We start from the raw sequence: 22,302 nt of genomic DNA, 5'->3' as shown, positions 1-22,302 counted from the left end.
TTCTCATGTTTTCTGCTTTTTCCACACTCCCATTGCTTCGTCATGTTAAGCAGCAGCCGTCCGAAACATGTGAGTCAGCACTCACACTTCCCATTTGACTCAGCAGCTTCAGGACCACGTCTCTATAAAAGAGGCAGGGACAGGAGCTGGAAGGCCACAGCGTACCGATCACTCTGAGGAAGTGACAACCGCAGACGGACTTCAACCAGAGTCAAGGAGAAAAAGACTTTGCTTAATCGCAGGTAAATAAAACATGTTAAACACACTGTTATGTACCTTTCTTTTAATTGATATTAAATGTGTCTAACTGAGAGAAATCGTCACAGTCTGCACAGATGGAGAACATGAAGAGCGCCAGGAAGAATGACACTGGGGAAGTTGGCAGGTGAGAGGAGTGACTCGCGTTAACAAGAGTTTTAAAACTCAGATCTGTTTTATGTGTTTTCAGATGATCATTTTCATACTTTAAATGTGATCTATTTCCTGTCTGCGTGTGTCCCTCAGTGATTTATCAGAGCAGATCAAAGCAGCCACTAAAGACAACCACGTCCGAGCTGAAAACACACAGCTGATGCTGAGCTACCAGAAGGGACAGATCACCCTGCCGCAGTACAAGGTCGGTTCTGCTCCGTACCCGGCTTGTTTCTTATTTATGTTTACACCTTCCTGAGAGGCGGATGTTCACCTGTATACGTCCGGCAGGTGCTGCTGTGTTCCCTCTACGAGATCTACAAGGCGCTGGAAGACGAGCTGGACAGAAATGCCTTCCATCCAGCTGTCGCGCCGATATACTTCCCTCAGGAACTCTCCCGTCTGGAGTCTCTGGAGAGAGATCTGGAGCATTTCCTGGGCTCAGACTGGAGGAGGAAGCTGGTCGTTCCCGCAGCCACACACAGATACGAGCAGAGGCTACGAGACGTGAGTGACACGCTGTGAAATGACGAATGAATCCCAACACACACACACACACACACACACACGAGGAGACACGTACAGAGCTGATTAGGTGCTTATGTTACAGATTGGCAGGGAGAACCCGGCGCTGTTGGTGGCCCACGCCTACACTCGGTACCTTGGTGACCTTTCAGGAGGTCAAGTCCTGGGGAAAATTACCCAGAAGTCTCTTGGGCTGAGCAGCAAAGAGGGACTTTCGTTTTTCTCCTTCCCCGGCGTGACCAGCCCGAACCGCTTCAAGCAGCTGTACAGGAGCCGCATGAACAGCATCGAGCTGACGGAGGCGCAGAGGGCGGAGCTGCTGGAGGAGGCGGTGTCGGCCTTCGAGCTCAACATCCAGGTGCGGGAAAGAGCAGATTTTACAGGCTGATTAATACTATCATACAGAATCACTCAAAGTCACATGAACTGGTAAAAAAAAAAAACAGGAAGTGAATACATACACAGGAAGCAGAGCAGAACTCATCGTTTTTTCTTGACTTGTGTTTCTGCAGGTTTTTGATGACTTGCAGAATATGTTGAGTGTCACAACAGCAACAGTGGACCAATCAGACAGCGCCGTCCCAGCTGCCGCGCTCCCATCCTCACACGTCATGCAGGTCACCGTGGGACTGTGCGTCGCTCTGGCCACTATTGGAATCGGAATCTACACCTTCTAGTTTTTACCTGCACGTGTGATCAATACACACACACACACACACACACACAGCACTTTACTAATCACTGAATCAATCGAAATTGTGTCCAAGTTTATAAACGATCTGAAATGGTGATTTTCTCAACTTGTTAACTGTCATGTGTATGAACTTTATTAAACAATCACAACACTGTGAAAACTGTCTAGAGCTCATCACTTCATGATTCACAACCAAACTGAAAGTCAGCATGTTTTCAATTCTTTTTTCCTCTCAAAGAATCCATGTTCCTACTTCTGTAATCTGTATTACTGACATTACATCAACAGAACGACAAAGAAAAAGAAAATAAAAAGGGGAAATCAAGCCTTAATTTGACTGAGGATTTGGGAAGTATTCTAGGGAAGGTCGTCACATCTTCAGGAACCTTTTGTTTGAGGCTTAGACGAGACATTACGTCCCTGCAGCCACTGAGTAATACAAGTAATGCTGCACACCTGGCCAAAAGAGAGGCGGGCGCGCTTCATTTTCTCCAGTAACACCATGAAGGGCGACCAGGGGCAACAAGTCAAAATTGAGGGCTGGGGACAGAGTGTGGAAAACACCCTTCCAGTATTTTCCCAAGGGCAGAACATGTGGATAAAGAGACACATCTGGATATATACAAGAAAGTTTGCAAATATTTTAATTCGTCTTTATTTTTTTTTACAGAGTATGCAGACACTTTTTCATATCGACACAAAACATCTTTAAGAGCTAAACGGTTCTATATCCAAAACATGTTTTCATCCTGGAGCATGTGAGCAGATGGCGGCTGCTGCTGCAGCTGCCGCCAAGAATCCAGATCCAACTCAATCCATCCCAGGTTTGAAATTAATTATTGTATTATTGGTAAATACAGAGCAGCACAAATATGCAGAGCAAAAAAAAAAAAACTATTTACATCAACAACAGTACGGAAGTATCGGAGCAGCGGTTAGCTCTACTTGACTCTGTAGAGCACTTTCCTCTGCATGCGGTGCTGCAGCTCCCCCCGCCTCAGCATCAGGTGCAGCACTTTGTAGATGGCGTGCTCTGGATACTTCTGCAAAACGGAACAAACAGGAGAACACAGATGTTACTCACAGGACTCAGACCAGAGTAAATCACTGATTACTGAAGTATTTATCCTTCACAAATCAAAGCTGGGACTCGTGACTTGTGTTATTACATCCCACTGGCTTTCATTTTCCACGCGTAGCTTTATACGCATGTAAAGCATTAAACCAAATACTGTTTCTGCCAAACCAGTGGGAAATGTCCAACCACTTTCATTTGCTTAAAGTGATTTACGGACTGAAACTGCCTGTTTACAACAGAATATGAACATCAACAGACTCAGAGCAACAATATCTCGTCTTTTATCAATTTGGTATCAATATCAACCAGTTATTTTACCTTTAAGAAGAAATCCAAAACATTTGAATTTAAAAGTTTATTCTCCTCAGACCGACCTGTTTGGTGAAATCCTGGACGATGCTGTGCTCGGACACCTGGGAGCCGATAGCGAAGCGTCTCTTCAGCTGCTTCTCGACGCGTGAGACCATTTCCTGGTCCTCCTGCGAGGTGAAGCCCTCCACTCCTGCAGACGAGACGCCAACAACCGTTAAGAGCATGAAAGCACTGCATCCAGTTACAAACACTAGTCTCACACAAACACACACACACACAGACACACACACACCTGACAGGCTGCCCGACAGCGCAGCGTCCAGCGTAGAAACCTGGAAGAGTCTGAGAGCCTCGTCCACCTCTTCCTCTCCAGCCACGGCCTGCAGCTTCATCTTAGCCAGAGACTCTGCGATACGCACGACCGCCTCCAGCTGCCTGAACGACCACAGACACAACGACATGTTTACACTCGAGTCAGAGACGGAGGGAAAAAATAAACACACACACACGTCCGTCACCGAGCTGCAGACAACGAAACGCAACATGTAGAAATACCTGACGGTGATGGGGATGGAGGGTCTCTTGTCGCTCTCTCTTTCGTGCTCCCTCGCTCCGCTCCTCATCACCACGTATCTGTTCTTCAGCTTCTCAGCAGCCGCCGCGGAGAGCCGAGGGCCGCACTTACTGCGAGCAAACATTCGGACCAGATTAGAAACATTCAGACCAGATTATAAAACCAATGCCTCGCCTTGTGCCGCCAGCGAAAAACAAAACTCAGGTGCACTCACGCTCTGGAGTAGGCGATGTATTTCTTAAAGGTGGCCAGCGGGATCTCGCCCTCAACACCTTCGGTCTGCGTCCGGGCGCTGAGGTGGACGTTCATCACGTGACGAGCCAGAGTCTGCAAACGGCAAAAAAATTTATAAAATTAAAACATCGCACTCACACGTTTTTCTATTTCTGCTGATCCGAAGATTTACAGCGACAAACTCCCGGGCCTCCTCACCATGTCTCTCTGCTGGTCGTGCTGGTCTTTGATGATGAAGATCATGTCGAAACGGGACAAGATGGTGGGCATGAAGTCGATGTTGTCCTCCCCCTTTGTGTCGTCCCAGCGGCCGAACACGGAGTTAGCCGCGGCCAGGACTGAGCAGCGGGAGTTCAGCGTGGTGGTGATGCCAGCCTGGGAGGAGACCGCACGTTAGTTAGTCCCCTCACTACAGTCAGGAGGTTGTGTTGTTGATGTTTTGTTTGTTTTGTTTTTTTAAATACACATCATGGGGAATACCTTAGCGATGGAGATGGTCTGCTGCTCCATGGCCTCGTGGATTGCCACTCTGTCGTCCTCTCTCATCTGAGGGACAGAAGCAGAAGGTTCGTCTTTAACCCCGAGGAACTAATTACGATAAAATAAAACGGCTCCTGCTTCTCTAAATTATTCTCACCTTGTCAAACTCATCGATGCATACGACTCCGCCGTCAGCCAGCACCATGGCCCCCCCCTCCATGATGAATCCACGAGTGTTGGGGTCCCTCAGCACGGAGGCGGTCAGACCGGCTGCACTGCTGCCTTTACCCGAGGTGTAAACCTGAAGACGCAGAGTCAAACTCGCCGTCAGTGGGTGGATTTCAATTCAACAATAAACGCAGAATAAAAACTTTTCTATTAAGTAAAGCTCCATCGGTACAGGAGGACATTAGTACCCCGATAGGTGAGCATCTCTCCACGAACTTGAGCAGCTGAGACTTGGCTGTACCAGGATCTCCCAGCATCAGCAGGTTGACGTCGCCCCTGCGAGTGAGACCATCAGGCAGCCTGAAGGACGGGAGACAAGTGCATTACTACACCTGAGGGAAGTAAACCCACAGGAGACCGATTTATCGTCCTCTCCTACAGTCAGTTTACCTTTTCCTTGAACCTCCGAACAGCAGACAGGTGATGGCCTTCTTCAGGTCATCGCTGCCGTAGATGGAGGGAGCGACGGAGCGTGCCAGAGAGTCGTAGACGTTCGGAGAAGCGGCCAGCGCTCTGAGCTCCTCCTCCTCCTGCGGGGAAACCGATCCGGTAGCACCGCGACCTGCAAGAGACAAAGAATACATTACATTAACATCTGCTGAACATCTGCTAGAATCACACAGACACACGAGCGTCATTTACTGCAGGAATTCATCTTTACCTGCTCCTTCTGTGTCCACCTGGATGCCGACCACTCGCAGGTAGGACGCGCGAATGCCCACGCCAGCGCTTTTCTCTTTGCCTTTGGCCTTCGCAGCAGCCATTTTCTTGATGGAGTAGATCCCCATGATGGTCACTCTGTTGCCTGGGACCACACGGTCACACAGATACCTGAGATAGACGGACGAGGAGGATCAGAGTTTGCAGTTGCTCCGATTTCTAATAATGGATTCTGGATTAAATCTGTTTCCTCGAGAACGAGCTCCTCACCTGTCGCAGTAGAGCTGCAGGTGACGGGGCATCTCTCCGTGCGGCACAGCGTCTGGAGATTCCTGCAGGCGCAGAGTCTGGAAGTCGACGCAGATGCAGCGGTCTGGGATGATGAAGTAAGGGTCTATGGGACACTTCACCCTGCCAGCGTTCTCACTGAGGAAACAGAGTTGGTTGGAGTTAATCCTGCCTCACGGCGAAAAGCCGTTTGAGCAGATATTCCCCCGAGGGTCAAACTCACGTGTTGCACTTGCGCGGCAGAGCGTAACCCTGCAGGCCCGGAGGCAGCGGGATGTTGTTGATGACGTTGCGGCAGCCGCGGCACTGCAGGCACACCCTGGTGGCCTTCGCCTTCACCGCCGTGGCTGAGATGACGATGCCGTGCACCTTCACCAGACGAGACACCTGCTCAGACTGCGGGGGGGAGAGATGAGCATTAGACCAAACTGTTGAGGACGACTGTAAGAATATGAGACACGACGGGGTGTGTAGGTACCTTGAGGCTGCGAATGGACGCGTGATGGGCGTCACTCTTCACCATGACCTGGATGTCCTGCACCGTCTCCTCCCCTGCGGGCCGGGGACGGGTCACTTCATCAGCCACCTCCTTTGCAGCTTCCTCCAGCTGAAAATTAGAACAAATTGTTACAGGGGAGCAAATCAAGTAAAAAATAAAACAAAACAAAACAAAACTAGAAGGAGAAAAGAGGAGGCCGGTGTGTATTTGAGCAGTGAACCCACCAGCGGCAGGTTCTCAGTGGGCAGCTTGTAGAGACAGTCCGACAGATCCTCGTCAAAGCTGGCGAGGTCCTCCATCTCCACCTCCACCCAGTACTCCCCCAGGGTGTAGTGTCTCTTCAGCTCATCTCTGGTTTAAAGAAAATGGATAATGTGGTGTTTAGGAATCGACCTCACGCCGCCCCACAAACTGAAGAAGCACAGCCATTAAAAGTAAGATCAAATACCAATACTGCAATACTGTAGCTTTAGCTTAGCTTCACCGACTGTTAATCAATAAATAATAAACGTTTCAGTATCAATAGATAAAATCTTGCCACCTCACACATGTGAATTAAACAAATCTATGGTGTAATTCCTACTTTTACTCTCTTATATAGGTCAAACTCTCAGAAATACTGGAGCCTACATTTCCCATAATGCAACTCATATTTCCACAGACCACACAGCCTCATTATTAAAATACACTTGTTTCTAACCCTCCCAAGAGTCGTATTTTTTAACTTTGTGTTCAAATTTTTTTTTTTAAGTCTCAAACCTAATGTAAGATGACGTTGATGACGTCATCAGGGTCGTTTCTTCTCCAAAAAAGCAGGAAATTTAACTGTTTTCAGTGGCTGAGCAGCATCACGGTGAATAAACTTTAACTTTACATGGAAAATTTGTGTAATGTCCCTTTAAATTAGGTTCATCCACCGGCAGATATTTATTATAACCACTTATATTCTTGCAGCTTGTCCCAACAACCCTAATAAGAAACCTTACACACTGTCCGGACTCACAATGTCCCGTTATAGTTTATTTTCCACGTGCAGCTTCGGCTCACCTGTATTTGTAGGTGAAGCCGGTGCGGTCGGTCCCCACTCTGAACTGCCGGAGGAACTCACGGAACCGTTTCTTGATGTGGATCCTCTTCTGTCCACCTTCGTCCACGCCGGGTCCGTCTCCCCCTCCGAAGCTGTCACTGTAGTAAACTCCCGGGTCGTCAAAGCCAGACATACTGAAGCAGGTCGATCAACGCGACGGTACAAAGGAAAAGAAAGTTTGATGACTTGTTTTTTTGTTGTTGTATGTTTAAAAACCCCGGATCTGAGCCGCAGGAGACGAAGCTGCTCTGAAGAGTCCGGTTCGCGGCAAAAACTGAACTCCTTCCCGTCTCTTTCCCGCGAGCCGCTTCTCGCAACGCCCCTCTCGTGCCCTCCGATTGGCTGTAAGCAATGCACACCTGTTGCTATTGGCCGACGAGGCTCCCCTTGGACGCGTGACGTCGTTGGGAAGGCGGGGCTTGTGAGCACTGGTGGCGCGAAAAAGAGAACAGGGGGATGGGAAGAAGCATGAGCAACAATGTCCCTCAAAGAAGCATGAATACAGAACTACAGCTGAACAGAAACATAGTCAAACATCTCAGATTAGATTAATTTCACATTACAGAGGGTGTAACCATAGCTACAGATGATCGATATGTATCTATATATGATCTACAATAGCTACAGATGATCAGTGAGTGTCAATAAATAGTCATAAAGTTTCCTTCAACACCAACACAACAAACAAAAGCAATAAAGATCCTGTCCTACATGTTTAAAGACATAAAAATACTCTGCTTAGAATAATGATTTACCGCTTTACAGTAAGACTACCCTTATAAAGGATTTATAAATGGTTTATAATTAGGTTATTAATTCATTATAAATCATAAATAAACTATTATAAACAAGTTATAACACATTTTTCATACATTGATGCAGGCTCACTATTTGGCAAGATCAAGTTAATGATTACTACTCTTACTAATGACTTATTACCATTTAGAGCTGGTAAAAGGAGCCTTATTGTAAAGTGTGAAACACATCATCATTTATTAATGAGTTATTATTAGTTATATTAGTTATTATTACTAGTAAGTCATTAATAAATGATGATGGATACGTCCCATTCTCGTGGACACAATATCCCAGTAACGCCTTGACAAAACTTCTTCAAATTTGGCACAAACATTCACTTGGACTCAAGGATGAACTGATTAGATTTTGGTGGTCAAAGGTCAAAGGTCAAGGTTAATTTTCAAAATAACACTCTCTCTTCCTCTCCTATTCAAAAATCCAGAATCTATTATTAGGCTCGTATTGTTGATGTCAAGTTTAACTACAGGCCACAAGGTGTCTCCTACCTTCACTGGTGGTTTCAAGTTTCCACATCAGGCTTGTGCAAGTTGCACACTGCACCGTGTCCGGCCTCTAAACTAGTTGTGGTGTCGCCAAATCCTGTTCGTACCTACACGACATTACTTCAGATTTAAGGTGAACAATTTTTCCTTTTCATCCAACTCTGCACATGCGTCATTCTGCACAGACGGAGCTCAAACATCCAAATGAAGAAACAAAAGGCAAGATACATTTTTAAATGAAAGGAAAACTTTTTAATATTTTCAGTTTTTTTCTATATCCAGAATTTGCAGATCTGCTGTTGCATCTGTTGAGGAAAAAGGCAAAGCAGCTCTTTGACTGAGGAGATGTTATGTTGAGACACAGTATATGACTCTCAACAGATACAAATACTGGGTAGAAGTGTTTTCTCTCATGATATTAGTGTTGGAAATATGGAATAAACAGCCCCTTTTTCTCAAAATACACACCTACACCTGTTAGCAAAAGTGCTTTATTCAACCAAGCAAACACAAAAATAACATTAATCTCCGATGACCTAAAAATGTAACTAGTATATCCATCAAAATCATTCATAGGTCTTTAGTAACAAGCAGCATGATCTCCAAGAGCGAGCACTTCAAGGTTGTTCAGTCATTCTGCGGACCGTTGTTCCCGCTCAGGAGACGACTCCGTGTTTTCTGCCCGTCTGGACGAACGCGTCGACGCAGCGGTCGATGTCTTCGTCCGTGTGCGCCGCTGAGATCTGAACGCGGATTCTGGCTTTTCCCTTCGGTACGACCGGGTATGAGAATCCAATCACGTACACTCCTGTGGAGGGAGGAGACACGTTAACAGAGCCAGGACCGTGCGGTTCAGACATGTCGGGACACAAGATTTCATCATTAGAGTCGCACCGATTGCAATTTTTCTATGAACTATAATCGACAGCTACAAACACTGACCGGTAACTATTAAGTAACTAAGTGAAGGACGCTTTTTCTCTCTGAACGAGGGTCAACAAAAATCATGTGACTGCTTCCTGGTGAAGAGCAGTAGCAGCAGCAGCAGCAGTTCAGCAGGTAGCCATCATGCACAGGTGAGGTCAGCGGTGTCGTAGTGGTTTAAACTGCTTCGCCTTTTCTAGCTTCCTGAAACCGGACAATGTTCAGCGAGGTGACGGCGTTTAAGCAGGTGACAGGTGATACAAACTGCGAGCTTTGTGTCTTGTTGTGCGTGTGTGTAGCTGCGCGGCAGGCTCTTCGCCGCCGTCTCACCGAGCTTCAGCATGTCGTCAGCCATCAGCGAGGCCAGCCGCGCGTCGCCCAGCATCACGGGACAGATGGGGTGAGCTGAGCCTGAGATGGTGAAACCAGCCTGCGTCATGTTGTTCCTGAACCTGATGGGACGCCACAGAGGAAAATATTACAGTCACAATCACAGACGGATAATAGTTTCAGCTGTAATCACAACATAGCAGAAATCTTACTGTATATAATTTAACCTTATAAAGACAAATTACTCGTGAATCCCAAACATTTGCCAAGGACGAGGAATCTCAGTTTAGAACCTGCGTTTAGAGCAAATTGCAGCTGGTGCCTAAAAATAAAAGTCAAAATAGTATTTGTCAATGTAATGTAAGAGTAGCTGCTGTTTGTGGTAGACTGTTTGTTTTTGATATTTTTAAACCAGCTGCCTCACTGTGTTTACACCTTCCTGATAAGTGGGCGTCTGTAAATTCTAACTTTCAATAATAATTAATAATTCTTAAAAGACGGTTGCATAACGCGGCCTGGTGGCTGTATGTTACTGAGCAACGTCAAGAAACAAGACGATGGGAAATGCATTTACTCCCGGTTCACATGTAGAACGGTTGCGCTGCCAGTTCAAATATTAGCTCATTTGGTTTCTGTTCAAGAACATGATGAAGGAGTTTCTGCAGTTTCTCCTCTTGGACGTTTACCGCTTCATTCGCCTCATAAAAACACACTGATTTTACACTTGATCACAACTTATTCCCGAAGACGTTCGGAAGGTTTTGAATAGTTGTGAACAAAAACAATGAGAAAAATGTAATAAGTAAGTAATAAAAACACACTGACAACAGCGATAAGCTCCTAGTGGGCGTCTCTGGCTAACAGAAAACCACAAACGCAGATAGCCCCACCCCTCCCTTTAGACAACAAACGCACCTCATGGTTTTGGCCGTCATGCTCTGCGCAATCTCGTTGGAGGCGAGCAGCAGCTCCACGGCCCGGGTGGCACAGCCCACCACGGGAGGGGGGAGGGAGTTGGAGAACAGATAGGGCCGTGAACGCTGCCTCAGCAGGTCGATGAGAGGCTTGGGGCCGACCGTGTAGCCACCTGAACAAAACATGACGACACAGAGGAAACACAGTGACCAGCTGGTGCAGAGAGTCCAACATCTATCCACCTACACACCAAGGATGTTTCCCCTATAAAGACTATATAAGACGATAATATGCCTGATGCTGCGGAGGACTTACCAGCTGCTCCTCCCAGTGCTTTCCCCAGGGTGGAGTTTACAATGTGAACTCTGTCCATCACTCCCAGGAGCTCGTCCGTCCCTCTGCAAATCACAGCGAGTTTATGTCCCATTTAATGATCGTAAGATATCCAACTTGACTTCCCTGAAGCCCCTGTGTAACACATCCTGACTTGACTCTAACACCCACTGACGCGGACTGGAGGAGTCGTGGATCGAACCACCGACCTTCTGATTAGTGGACGTGGATCTCCGGAGCCACAGCCGCCCCAACATCAATTTGGAAGATGGTATAATAACCAACTTCAACACGCAGGGAGTTTAACAAGTGGGATAACTTTATTATATCCCATGCTTTCTTTCTCCTGCTTTATTTTTTATTAATTTTATCATTATTATTATTACTAATGAGCTACTGAACACCTGAATTTCCCCTAGGGGATTAATAAAGTATCTATCTATCTATCTATCTATCTATCTATCTATCTATCTATCTATCTATCTATCTATCTATCTATCTATCTATCTATCACAAAGGAAGAAGCAGAAGGTTAAAATTCCTATGTCAATGTTAATCAGTTAATATGCAAAAAGAAAATTGTATATGCTTTGCATTCTGGGTAAGTCGGCGTCTCGCTCACCTGCCCCGGGGCCCCAGAAAGCCGGTGGCGTGACATTCATCTATAAACACCATGGCTCCATACTGTTCCGCCAGCTCACAGATTCCCTGTAAAGGAGCCACGTCTCCGTCCATGGAGAAGACTCCATCCGTCACAACCAGGCGCATACGAGACGACTGCGGAGGACAAAACACAGCGATCGGTCACATGACTGCTGTGACCTTTACCTGACCCCGTCACGTCAGTAATATGGGTTTAATGCACCATGAAGCTCAAATGGAAATAATGAGAGGCCGACCTGTGTGAACTCTTCTCTATAATAAATGTGTCTCGAATGAGCATTTATCATTATTGTTTTATTTGCTCTGGTTTTGCCTCCATCAAACCCCGTCTCCCTCGGTTACCGTTCTGTCATGGCACACTAACGGAGCACAGGAGGAGGTCCACACACCTGCGCCTCTTTGAGCTTGTTCTCCAGGTCACCGAGGTTCATGTGTTTGTAGCGCAGCCTCTTCGCCCGACACAGACGGATCCCATCGATGATGGAGGCATGGTTCAGCTCGTCAGACAGCACCGCGTCATCCGGACCCAACAGAACCTGGCGGAAGAGTAGTTTGACGCCTTACTGAGCACAGCAGGACACATCTTTCTCATCTTGTCCCAGTCCGCTGGAGCTGGAAGCTCGATTTTACCTCAAACAGCCCGGCGTTGGCGTCAAAACAGCTGGCGTAGAGGATGCAGTCTTCCCTCTCGTGGAACTCTGCGAGTTTCTGCTCCAGATTTTTGTGCAGATCCTACAAATCGCAGAGGGAGCTCAGTACCTCAATGAGCGTAGCTGTTATAGAGCTACGTGTCGTCATGCTTGTGTTAAAGTGCTGTTCCAGTGTATTCTACGGTGGCCCTGAGAGCTCAACCCACTGCGACTTAAGCAAACACGTGCAAATAAACAAACGTGCTGCAAATTTAGAAAATGTCTTCATCAATTTGACAAACACATGTGCTTCGAAAAAAAGGGGGGGGGGGCCGTAATCCTAACTGCAGCGGCCCGGGTTCGAGTCCAACCCGTGGCCCTTTGTGTCATATCATCCTCTCTCTCTCTCACTATGGGAATTAAAGCAAAAAGTAACTTAAAAAGAAAGAAATGATGAACCTGACTGTGACACACTTGCTATTCAATGCTATTTAACTTCAAAAGTCACAATCGGGCATTGAACAACAAAGTCCCAGCCAGGTTCGTCACTTTTTAGTGTCCCCTGGAAACACTTCTGTTGTGCTGTAGGACTGAATTTGCTGCACGTTTCTTTAATTGCATGTGTTGTGATTTCTTTTTCTTTTTTTTTGCAGCGCATGAGTTTGTCAAATTGATGAGGATGTTTTCTGAAGACGCAGTGCGTTGAGCTCTGGGGGGGGGGGGCACCGTAGCACCTTAGCCATCAAACCTGTGTCCCGCAGATGAATCTGACTGAGCTCAATCCGGCTCCGTACGACTTTAGAGCATCAATCCCTGCCTGCACCACCTCTGGATGACTGGACAGTCCGAGGTAGTTGTTGGCACAGAAATTCATTATGCCTGAGAGAGAGAGAGAGAGAGAGAGAGAGAGAGAGAGAGAGAGAGAGAGTTATGGAGAACATGAAACCAAAGGTCTGTCAGTCTGTATGTTTTGCAAAAAGGCGAGTGACAGAAATACAACAGCTCATGGGACTGTGTCACTGCCGTCCGGATTAATTGAAACAGAGTCAATTTCACACATGAGAGGTCACGGCCTTAAATCGAAGGACCATCCATGAATCAGCAGAGTCCATCTCTGGCAAAGGTCCATCCTGAAATGTAAACACTGACTGGCTGCTTTTGCTGACAGAACACAGAACAGGTCAGGGATTAGCAACTATTCTGTCTGCAACAATGAGCTCTTATAAACAGTTTCCTCTTCCTACTGCTATGAAAGCAAGAGTTTAAAAACGGGATCACGTGGTTTGTTTTAAACCATTTTAGGGGCCTATCATTGTCAAACTGCTGATTTATTGGAGATTAGCTTGAATTCAGTGTTTCTAAAAAAAAGTTGTCCAATTTCCCACAGGTTAGTCCTGCCCGTGAATCAGCTCAGAGGTGGCTCGTGTCCTCCAGTAACATTGTATGACTGTAAATTAACTGTCCAACATGAAGATAACATCGCTGCAGGGCGCCAACTGCAAATCTATCTAGCATTTAAATGGTGCGTTTACGGACACGGCGTGACTGTTCTGATGCAACCTACTTTTATAAACTGCTGTTACAAAATTACCACTCACTGCCACGACTGCCATCCACGTTGATTTGAGGACCCTGCTTGGACGTGATGATCCTCTCCGCCTTCCACGTCCCCGCGGCTCGGATACCGTCGAGCTCGTTCTCCAGCACCGCCCTGGCTTCGGCGCCGGCGGCGTAAGTCCGCTTCGACGCCGAAGCCGGAGGCCGCAGGACCCCCCGGACCGGATTCACCAAACTCCGGGCAGCTTTTCCGAGAGACATGACGGCGGTGGCGGCGATATGTTTTTCTGGTGTCAAACGTGCAGGCGAGGACGCCAGGCGTGGTTGCGTCACGTACCAGGGGTGGGCGTATGCGCGGCGGGCCAATCAGGTGGCAGAGCGCTTGGAGGGTGGATTGTTTTGTCCAATCAGATTTGTGAAAGTATTTACTACTCCCTGGTGCTGCTTCACTATAATGGCAACGTGTTGCTCTGCGCTACTGTCGTCCTTCTTGATTTCTTTCCAGCACTGAAGCTACTCCACCTTTTAATTTATAGTAAAATTATAAACATACAATGTGTTACAAGAAGAAAAGACATATTCGTTGCGTTTGGGTGTCATTATTACATGACTACACACACATACACTGTCCCTGTTTACCCTCTGACCCTTAAAGTCTTTATCTTTTATTTAATTTCATTTAAAACAAACCTGTAACTGCTAAACATGGTTGTAATATTCCAGTAATATTTTATGAAAATCTGTTATCAGTGAAGTATAAACTGCGTAGTTGGCTAACAGTGTTTACATATACTCACTGATAAGCGAGGGTCAAGCTGATTTGAGTCAGTAGGTGTGACATGTTCAGTCAAATCTAATTAACAACAGACAGGAATTAAAATAGACTTGTAGTGGTCCCACACCTGTAAATCCATGAATTGGATTACACGGTAAGAAACCTTAATGCAGAGCTCTTTGAGTTCAGGATAAGAACAGACAGACTTCCAGTTAATAGATTTAGTTTAATATATGACAGTACTCTGTCATGAATTTCTGTTAAACTTCAAGTAAAACGTTTTCACAAGGGAAAGTTGGATGTAAAAAACCTCATTCAGTTTTCTGTCATCCCACATCAACAATGATGTGAAGCACCAACCTGCTCCTTTATGTAACAGCTGAGCTTCTCTTACATACAGGTTTTCAGTGTTTGCTACTTTGACCAGGGAGTTGTTTTTTTTTCTGTAACCCATCATCATAATTGACAATATATATATAATAACAGCAATATAATACATAATCTAAGTTGCAAAATGTTTTTGTTTTTTTTTCGTAACAATATCCCCTCTCTCCTTCAACAGCAGGAATGTAACCATATAAAATGTGCAAATGTTTGCATTCCACACATGGACAAACCCTCACAACAATGTCAAGTAAAAACTTCTGTCCTTCATGAAACAATATTATTCTTATCAGTTAAAAAAAACACATTTGCTCCACAGTAAGTATACATAGTTATGAAGTCCTTCCTCAAATATGGGAGTTGCACTTCTCCCATATATCAAATGTGCCATTCAACCGTTCATCTAAACGAAATCTCCACGTCTCCACCGACGGCGCGGGAGCTTCATGAGTATTGTTAGTTTGGCAGGTTTAAGTGTAGTTTAAGACTCGGAGTGGTTGGTGTCCTGTGAGGAAGCCCTCAGCGACGGCAGGCGCTCGGCTGCTTTCGCCCTCTCTGCCAAGAACTTGTCAAACTCTGCGGAGGAAGACGAGCAGGATCAGGTGAGACGACTGAATGAAATTATGGGATGAAGCTATAGTGGGACTTTCTGCTGGTGTCAACGTAAATTAATGAGAAAATTACCCTTAAGACTTAACAGTGAAAAACCTTTGAATGAATAACCTTGAACCAATAAATGATCAGATTTATCAAAATGTATTCTGTTGTACATAAACTAAACATATGACGGGAGCCGTTTGGACCGGATACTTAAAAATGGCTGTTTTCAATGCTGAATAGGTCTGAAAAAAGTTGCATGTGGCACCAGATCTCCCTTGTATTAAAGCCTCTAGTTCCACCTACTGGTCAAATGCAGAAAATGTTTAGAATCAGATGCAAAGGAAGTAAAGTGTAAAGACCCTCACCTTCACTGGTCACACCATCCGAGTCCTCGTAGTCATCGTACTGCACCACAAACACAAGAGACATATTTTTGCTTTATATACACACAAACAAAAAACATATACAGTCAAAGGATAATTGGTTATTTTGCCATCAAGATAATCTAAGTTCAAAATGATGTGACTCAATGTGGCTTCATTTCAAGCTGAAGTAGAAACATGATGACAACATCAGTAATTCCTCTTTTCTGTGTGTGCATTTCACTGTTAATTATGAATAGTTTGAACTGTGACATTTTTGACACACCTGCGTTGCACACTTTACGTTAGCCTGCAGAACGCACCGCTCATATATTACTTGGAACTGGCACAAGTGAGTTTACATGAAAATGTTCCAGTTAAAACGTGAAAACCAGGTGAAATATGCTCATCACAATTCCTGAAGTCCAAGGTGACACATTCAAATTTCTTTTATCCGACCAACGGTCAGTTTAGGGTTACAAGAGACTCAGCTCTAGTTGTTTTAATGTAACGATGCAGCATCACACAGCTGCAGCTGTAACTGTGTAATTACCGACAAACTGAAGCTAATGAAGTTTCAAAGTCTTCAGTACACTGGATTTTCAGAAGCATTAAAGCCCTTCTTGTGTTTGACTGTGGGAGCTTGCTTTGGTTTAAGTGTGTACTAAGGTGCAGAGCTCCAGGAGAAATGGTGAAGCTTTACAGTGAATTATGAACCAGAGATATATTTTAGTGAACCAAGAAAGGAGCAGGAAAATGTGTCGTAAAACAAAATAATATCTCTTATATTTATCTCTTTGTCTTTATTAGATTTGAGCTTTTTCAGGTTCAGGTTCTAACCCACTTTAGCCATTTATCCATTAAAGAAGAGAATGAGAAAGAAGAAAGAAAGAAAATGTGTAGTAAAACAAAAATAACAATAATTTCTTTATGTTGATTAAAACCATTTAGCCTACCTCATCATCCAGCGCTAGCCATTTCTCAATATCATCCATTACATTGGACTGGTTGATAGGAATCTAAAAGAGGAAGCAGGGCACCAGGATGGTCAGTGAAGTGAAATACAAACCACTGATAAAACTTCATGAAGATGTAACAAAGCTAAAAAAAAACTAAAAACAATATAACACACCAAACCCCCCCCACACAAAACAACAACCACATGTCGGTGAGCAAAGCACTGAATGAAGAGGATTACAGGTATGACAACAATGCAGCACATCAGGACAGTCCAAACCAAACACTGTCATGCTCTGTGTGGGGCGTAGGTGCAAAATTAAACTCCCCAAATATCTTTTATGTCTTCACCACATACGAAAGCATGCAAACCATTGTGTTTTTTTTTTCTAATCTCAACACGTGAACCACCAAACCCAAAAAGTGAAAAAGAAATTGCAACCTCATGACAAAACCAACAGACAGAGGGCGTGGAGAGGTGACTCTATAACCAGGACGCTTTTTAAACACAGACCCACCATTCCCATTTTAATCATCCAATCTAACTTTGGTGAGGAGCCGCGGCTGGAGGCGGGGCTGTCATCCTTCGTGCACAGACAGAGAGTTCATTTAGGGAGGGAGAACAGTTTCTGAGACACAGTAAACACATATTTGCTAAACCGGGGGTCGGGTGGCGGCTTAATTGTTTAATATGTCCTGACTGAAACTCATCGACAGCAGCGTTTCCTCCAGACACATAATACAGGTCAGACATTGTGCACAGTATCATGAACATCTATAAAGTCTCTAAATGTGCGGCTGATGATACAGTGGGTTGTGTTTTTCATTTTCAAAAGCTAGAAATGTTTCTTGAGCTAAATAAGCACTTACTATTCTTTTTTTTTTTCCGACTGGTCCCAAAGGTCACGTCTCAGATATGAAAAATTCAATCATGTCAGCTGATGAATCTTGTGACTAAACTTGTTAAACCGTGTCAAACCTGAATAACACGGCATCTTTGCTCACCGTTCCAGCGTTGTGTAGTCTGTTGTCCGGCGCTTGAGCCAGGCCGTCCACTGCGACTTCACTCTGCTCGCTGAAACAGAAGATTTGTACTCGGTTAACTGCCGCTGTAAGCTAATAATTCAGGTTAACACATAGTGAAATACACATGGCACACATTGTGAAAAGGAATTAGACGGAATAAGTCAGAGTCAAAACCAAAACAAAAACAAAAGATCAACATCTCTGCAAACGCCATACCTGAGAGTTAGCCCCAGGACAGCTCTACATGACTGCTCTGTAAGTTTATAACTAGTAGAATTACTACCACCACAGCCCTATATTATTATTAAAGGACAGACGTCTAGCTTTGCGCTTGTTTTGGCTAACACAGGGGGATGGCTGCTAGCTATAGCGGTTTAAGAAGTGAAGCTAAAACCATCAAAATAGAGTTACCCAATCAGATTTGACTTTTTCTCCAGGCAGAGAAAGAGGTTAGCTGGCTCACTCATTGGTTAGTTCATAACCGGGCAGTAAACTAACAAAAACAAACATACTTCAAACAAACTACGACGACTGCTTCAAAGGGAGGGAGTCGTCATTTTATCAGTCGGAATTGACAATAGTTTATTACAATACAACAGTTACTGTGATCAAAATACATGACTGTCCCCCTTTTTTATTTCATAGCTAAAAACATTAGATATTTTAATGATATATTGACCACAGAACTGGAAATGTCCCCAGTTTTCATTTCAGATATCCGGTCACCTTAATTTATACCCTACTTTTACCCCTGTAACTGTTTACGGTGTATGTCTTCATCATCAAAGCTATGGTTAATAGTCTTTCTGTACCTTGGTCTTTGTTGATTGGAGACATTTATTTTCTGTGATAATATTTCATCTGATTCACTTGTACCTGCAAGAGGAACAGCAACAGAGGGTCAGTTTTACAGAGCATAGCATTAGTAGAAGGATACATACACTGTACATGTGCAGTATTTACTGTATATACGAAGGCTTGTGCACAGCGAGACTTACTAAGTTTTGCCAACTGACTGGACAAGCTGTCGCTGGTGACTGATGCAACTCCCGACTCCTGAGACTCAGCTGTGACGTCGAGGTCTGCCAGGTTGACGTAGGTTTGGCTCTAAGAAATGAATTAATTCACAATGCAACCATTTCATAAAGTAATGAGTGTTGAGCTGCTCAGACGAACAACCAATTCATTAATTTTTGCCTTGTTCTTTACCTTCGGCGTTGTATTTTGACCATTTGTTATGCGTCTTTCGAACCTGTAAATGGCAGAACAAACATATGTCATGATCTAACGGAGAAACACAGTTCTCTTATTTTGTTAATAATAAGTGTGATAATAATAGTACTGATGTCGCCGACCTGTGGTAGCGAGTGAAGGCGGTGTTCATTTCATCATTGGTCTCCAGTAACTCTTCAATCAGCTTCTCCTCACTGAGTCTGGGGACGATCTTCACTATCCTGTCTTGCATTTCCTTACAAACTGTGTATAACTGCTAATGACACAATCAAACAAAAAATGTGTGGGTGGGGTGGGGGGGGTCGAAGGGACAGATGCAACACACAAAAAAAAAAAAACGTATACGGTACTAGATCAGTTAAGGGTAACACCGTGTTACTCAGCATGAATGGATGGTTTTGCAACAGAGAGAGTTTCACGTCACTGTAAACAAAACACAAATCTGTTTTTTTATTTTTTTTACCTCCAGCAGCTCCATGTCTGCTTGTTTTACCGTGACAGGATCCAGCTGACTCATCATGTCCGACATCATGGTCAGGTTACTGCGCACCACTCCCAGCTCTGTCTTCAGCCTTTTAACCTGGAACATCAATGGTATTTCCTGAGTCAACACAGCTGTAATAGTTCCTTGTAAAGGCACATATTGATTTCATATGTGGTTGAGTAACAGGCCACAAAGAATCACTGACATTTACAGGGTTGTGAGACAACCAACGTCTGTCATTAATACGGTGCAATTTGAATATTAACATAACCCATTAAAAGGCGGCGGGGCCCGTCACCTGGCTGGGAGTGAAGGCGTGGGTTCCCTCTAGGGCCAGTTTTAGCTCAGCGGTCTGAGGTGGGATGAGCGGAGGTTTGGAAGAAAGGAGCACAGCAGGCAGAGTAGTGACAGCAGGCCCGTTCCCAGGCAAAGGCTGGCAGGAAAAGGCCCAGAAATCACCCAAAAGAAAAAGAAGACCAGAGGCGATAGATAAGCACCGAGCTACCGGCAGTAAAACACAAAGTGCACCCGGTCATGTTTGCACCTTTTTGGGGCCTTGCACGGGTGAGTAACCGTCCAGTTCTGTCATGGGGAACTCGAGCCCTTTCCTTCGCAGGTCTTCGTACACCGACACCACACCCGTCAGGTCGGGCGAGCTGCGGAATGCATCAGCCCACGCCTTGGCAAGAGAAAACCACAAATTACTATCATACAGCTGAGCAACACGACAACAACCTAATTTTCTGTTCCATGCGGCCACACCTCCAGCCTCACCTGTACGATGCTGAGCACCCGGTCATGCAGGATGAGCGGAGGGTTGTTCCTCGGGATGATCGCCCGGACCAGAACCCCTTCTACGAAGTCCCGCGTTGTCACCAGGATGTGAAACCTGTAGCCACAGTTCTTCACACAGGTCTCCAGGACCTGAACACAGCAAATCAAACCACGTCTGACGATCTGATTACACCTGACTAGAACCAGAGCAGAGTCTGTAAACCACGAGCTGTGAACAGCACTCACCGTAAGTGCCAGCATAACCTCCTTGAAGTTCTTATTCCCCATAATCCTTTTCCTTATGGCTCTGACGGCATCTTTAGGCCTGCAATCAGAACATTAGCAGCGGTCAGAGACCTAACCTCCAGAGGATCAGCTTGTTCCTGATGCAGACAGATAACACACACACACACACACACACACACACCCTTCCTCTGAGCTGTTGATCATATCACAGATTTCCATATTGAGAGTCCAGTCATCTGATGGAAGGCTGGAGCCGGTGGCACACTCTGAAAAACAAAGAGAGACAAGTATGACGCTGCTTATGTATGACTTATATTACGACAATAACTTCTTCTTGCACATAACAAGCATAATACTTTACATCCACTGCAACAATAAACAATAAGAGCTATTAAATAATCAGTTCACAAATTAAGTTTGTGGTCACATGTGGCATTCAGGGTTCAGTCCTAGGACCCGTATAAATCAGAACATGTGTAAATGATATGAAAGTTGAAGTTGATTGAGATTTTTTTCCCCTCTGTGCTGAAGCGAGCTGAGATTTGTTGGCGTGTTTTCAAATCTGCCTTTGAAATTGAAAACATGCTTAGACAAGAATTAACATTTACCGGCTCATTACCGGTTGTACAAAGATGACATGTTGCGTTTGTGACTATAGAACAAAGAAGAACTCTAAATCTCACAATTATTTAAACATGACTAACTGCGAGTTATAAAATGTATAACGTGTATATGCCCATTTAAAACAGAATAAAACCTTCATACAGGTGTTTGAGTGAACTGGAGACAGACATTAGGATAATAATACTGTTCAAAACATAGAATGTGGAGATTAAAGTCTGAAAAGCTGTAAAAAAAAAACAAAACAAAAAACAGTCTGTTTAATGAGTGAAACTGCAGCTACTATAATTAAATATGCTCATCCACTTATTGTAATGACTATCTCCCAGTTTCCATCAGTCAATGAAAACACATGTGCAACGAATCATTCCGCTGCGGACAAATATAAATCAAATTTGGGTCAGGAGGATGTCGGCCAATTTCTGTCCCGCCCAGCTATTGGCAGACACAATAACAACCAATCAACAGGCGCATCCGAGCCTCTTACTCCCGCCTCTGCCAGACCATTGTGCGGCGGACGCGTCAGTCAAACCGTAAGCCGTTGCTCTTCTGTCAGTCTTAATAAATTTCACATGAATTCATCTTTTTTTTCCTTCTTCTTTTTTTTTTAAATTATTTTTTGTGAACGTGTTGCATTTATAACCGCGTTAGTACACGTGATAAAAATCCCCTGTGGTGTTGAAAGGGAGGGAAGCGCGCGGACAGACGTGGCGTAACGTCTGCAGCAAAAAGATGACTGAATCTGGCTCAAGCGTTTCGGTCGCTGCAATGTAACGATGCGACGGTAATAAAAGCGGCTCACCGATCCGCTGTCCCACCGGCGTGCTGAACGGATTCCCCATTAAAAACTCCATGGTTGAAGGCGGAGATGGCCCAGCTGAGCGCCGACGTCCCCGGGCCGAGCCGTACGCAACAACAAGCCCCGCTCGCTCCTGCAGACCGGACCTCTGCTGCTGCTGCTGCCGCTGCCGCTGTCGCTGCTGCCGCTGCCGCTGCTGCTGCTCCTCACACTACAAAGTGGGGCACTAGTTGAACTGCGTCATGCTTTAAAGGGAAAGCAGCCTGCAACTATCACACGGACGGTGCTGCATGCTGCTTCACGAACAACTGCGCCCCGC

General features: G+C 45.1%; 4 protein-coding genes across 7 annotated transcripts; 1 reads left to right on the top strand and 3 right to left on the bottom strand.

The window, feature by feature from the left end:
- The first annotated feature begins 109 nt into the window (after positions 1-109).
- hmox1a (heme oxygenase 1a) lies at positions 110-1,790 on the top strand. Its single transcript, XM_023431674.2, has 6 exons — positions 110-242; positions 327-385; positions 505-616; positions 703-918; positions 1,022-1,294; positions 1,449-1,790. Exons 2-6 carry the CDS (start codon positions 336-338, stop codon positions 1,611-1,613), a joined length of 816 nt encoding a protein of 271 aa, XP_023287442.1. The 5' UTR covers positions 110-242; positions 327-335; the 3' UTR covers positions 1,614-1,790.
- Positions 1,791-2,258: 468 nt separating this feature from the next.
- Positions 2,259-7,352, bottom strand: mcm5 (minichromosome maintenance complex component 5). Its single transcript, XM_023431597.2, has 16 exons — positions 7,031-7,352; positions 6,208-6,334; positions 5,963-6,091; positions 5,708-5,880; positions 5,467-5,622; positions 5,198-5,367; positions 4,927-5,098; positions 4,725-4,836; positions 4,466-4,609; positions 4,309-4,374; positions 4,027-4,203; positions 3,809-3,921; positions 3,576-3,704; positions 3,313-3,455; positions 3,083-3,210; positions 2,259-2,673 (listed from the first exon to the last, which is right to left on the bottom strand). Exons 1-16 carry the CDS (start codon positions 7,201-7,203, stop codon positions 2,572-2,574), a joined length of 2,214 nt encoding a protein of 737 aa, XP_023287365.1. The 5' UTR covers positions 7,204-7,352; the 3' UTR covers positions 2,259-2,571.
- A 1,494-nt stretch (positions 7,353-8,846) lies between these two features.
- gcat (glycine C-acetyltransferase) lies at positions 8,847-14,037 on the bottom strand. Its single transcript, XM_023431691.2, has 9 exons — positions 13,764-14,037; positions 12,914-13,044; positions 12,167-12,268; positions 11,926-12,072; positions 11,496-11,650; positions 10,856-10,938; positions 10,541-10,712; positions 9,626-9,747; positions 8,847-9,179 (listed from the first exon to the last, which is right to left on the bottom strand). The coding sequence occupies exons 1-9, from the start codon at positions 13,981-13,983 to the stop codon at positions 9,028-9,030; spliced, it is 1,284 nt and encodes a 427-aa protein (XP_023287459.1). The 5' UTR covers positions 13,984-14,037; the 3' UTR covers positions 8,847-9,027.
- Positions 14,038-14,703: 666 nt separating this feature from the next.
- tom1 (target of myb1 membrane trafficking protein) lies at positions 14,704-22,215 on the bottom strand. 4 transcript variants are annotated; one of them, XM_023431680.2, is made up of 16 exons: positions 21,987-22,215; positions 20,745-20,829; positions 20,564-20,642; positions 20,318-20,467; positions 20,088-20,222; positions 19,842-19,976; positions 19,523-19,639; positions 19,182-19,312; positions 19,036-19,078; positions 18,825-18,933; positions 18,639-18,702; positions 17,806-17,875; positions 17,319-17,384; positions 16,800-16,862; positions 15,847-15,886; positions 14,704-15,457 (listed from the first exon to the last, which is right to left on the bottom strand). In XM_023431680.2, the coding sequence occupies exons 1-16, from the start codon at positions 22,036-22,038 to the stop codon at positions 15,363-15,365; spliced, it is 1,434 nt and encodes a 477-aa protein (XP_023287448.1). In that variant the 5' UTR covers positions 22,039-22,215; the 3' UTR covers positions 14,704-15,362. The 4 variants fall into 4 exon arrangements, with proteins under 4 accessions (XP_023287448.1, XP_023287447.1, XP_023287449.1 ...); XM_023431679.2 differs by having other exon boundaries at positions 19,182-19,315; positions 21,987-22,208; XM_023431681.2 differs by lacking the exon at positions 17,319-17,384 and having other exon boundaries at positions 19,182-19,315; positions 21,987-22,205.
- Positions 22,216-22,302: the final 87 nt, after the last annotated feature.

This window comes from Seriola lalandi, unplaced genomic scaffold (genome assembly GCF_002814215.2).
Source record: "Seriola lalandi dorsalis isolate HSWRI2012SDOR001 ecotype SW California unplaced genomic scaffold, Sedor1 jcf7180002054926, whole genome shotgun sequence".
NCBI classification, from domain to species: Eukaryota; Metazoa; Chordata; class Actinopteri; order Carangiformes; family Carangidae; genus Seriola; species Seriola lalandi.
The sequence above is the reverse complement of the archived record's forward strand: the minus strand, read 5'-3'. Positions and strand labels throughout refer to the sequence as shown.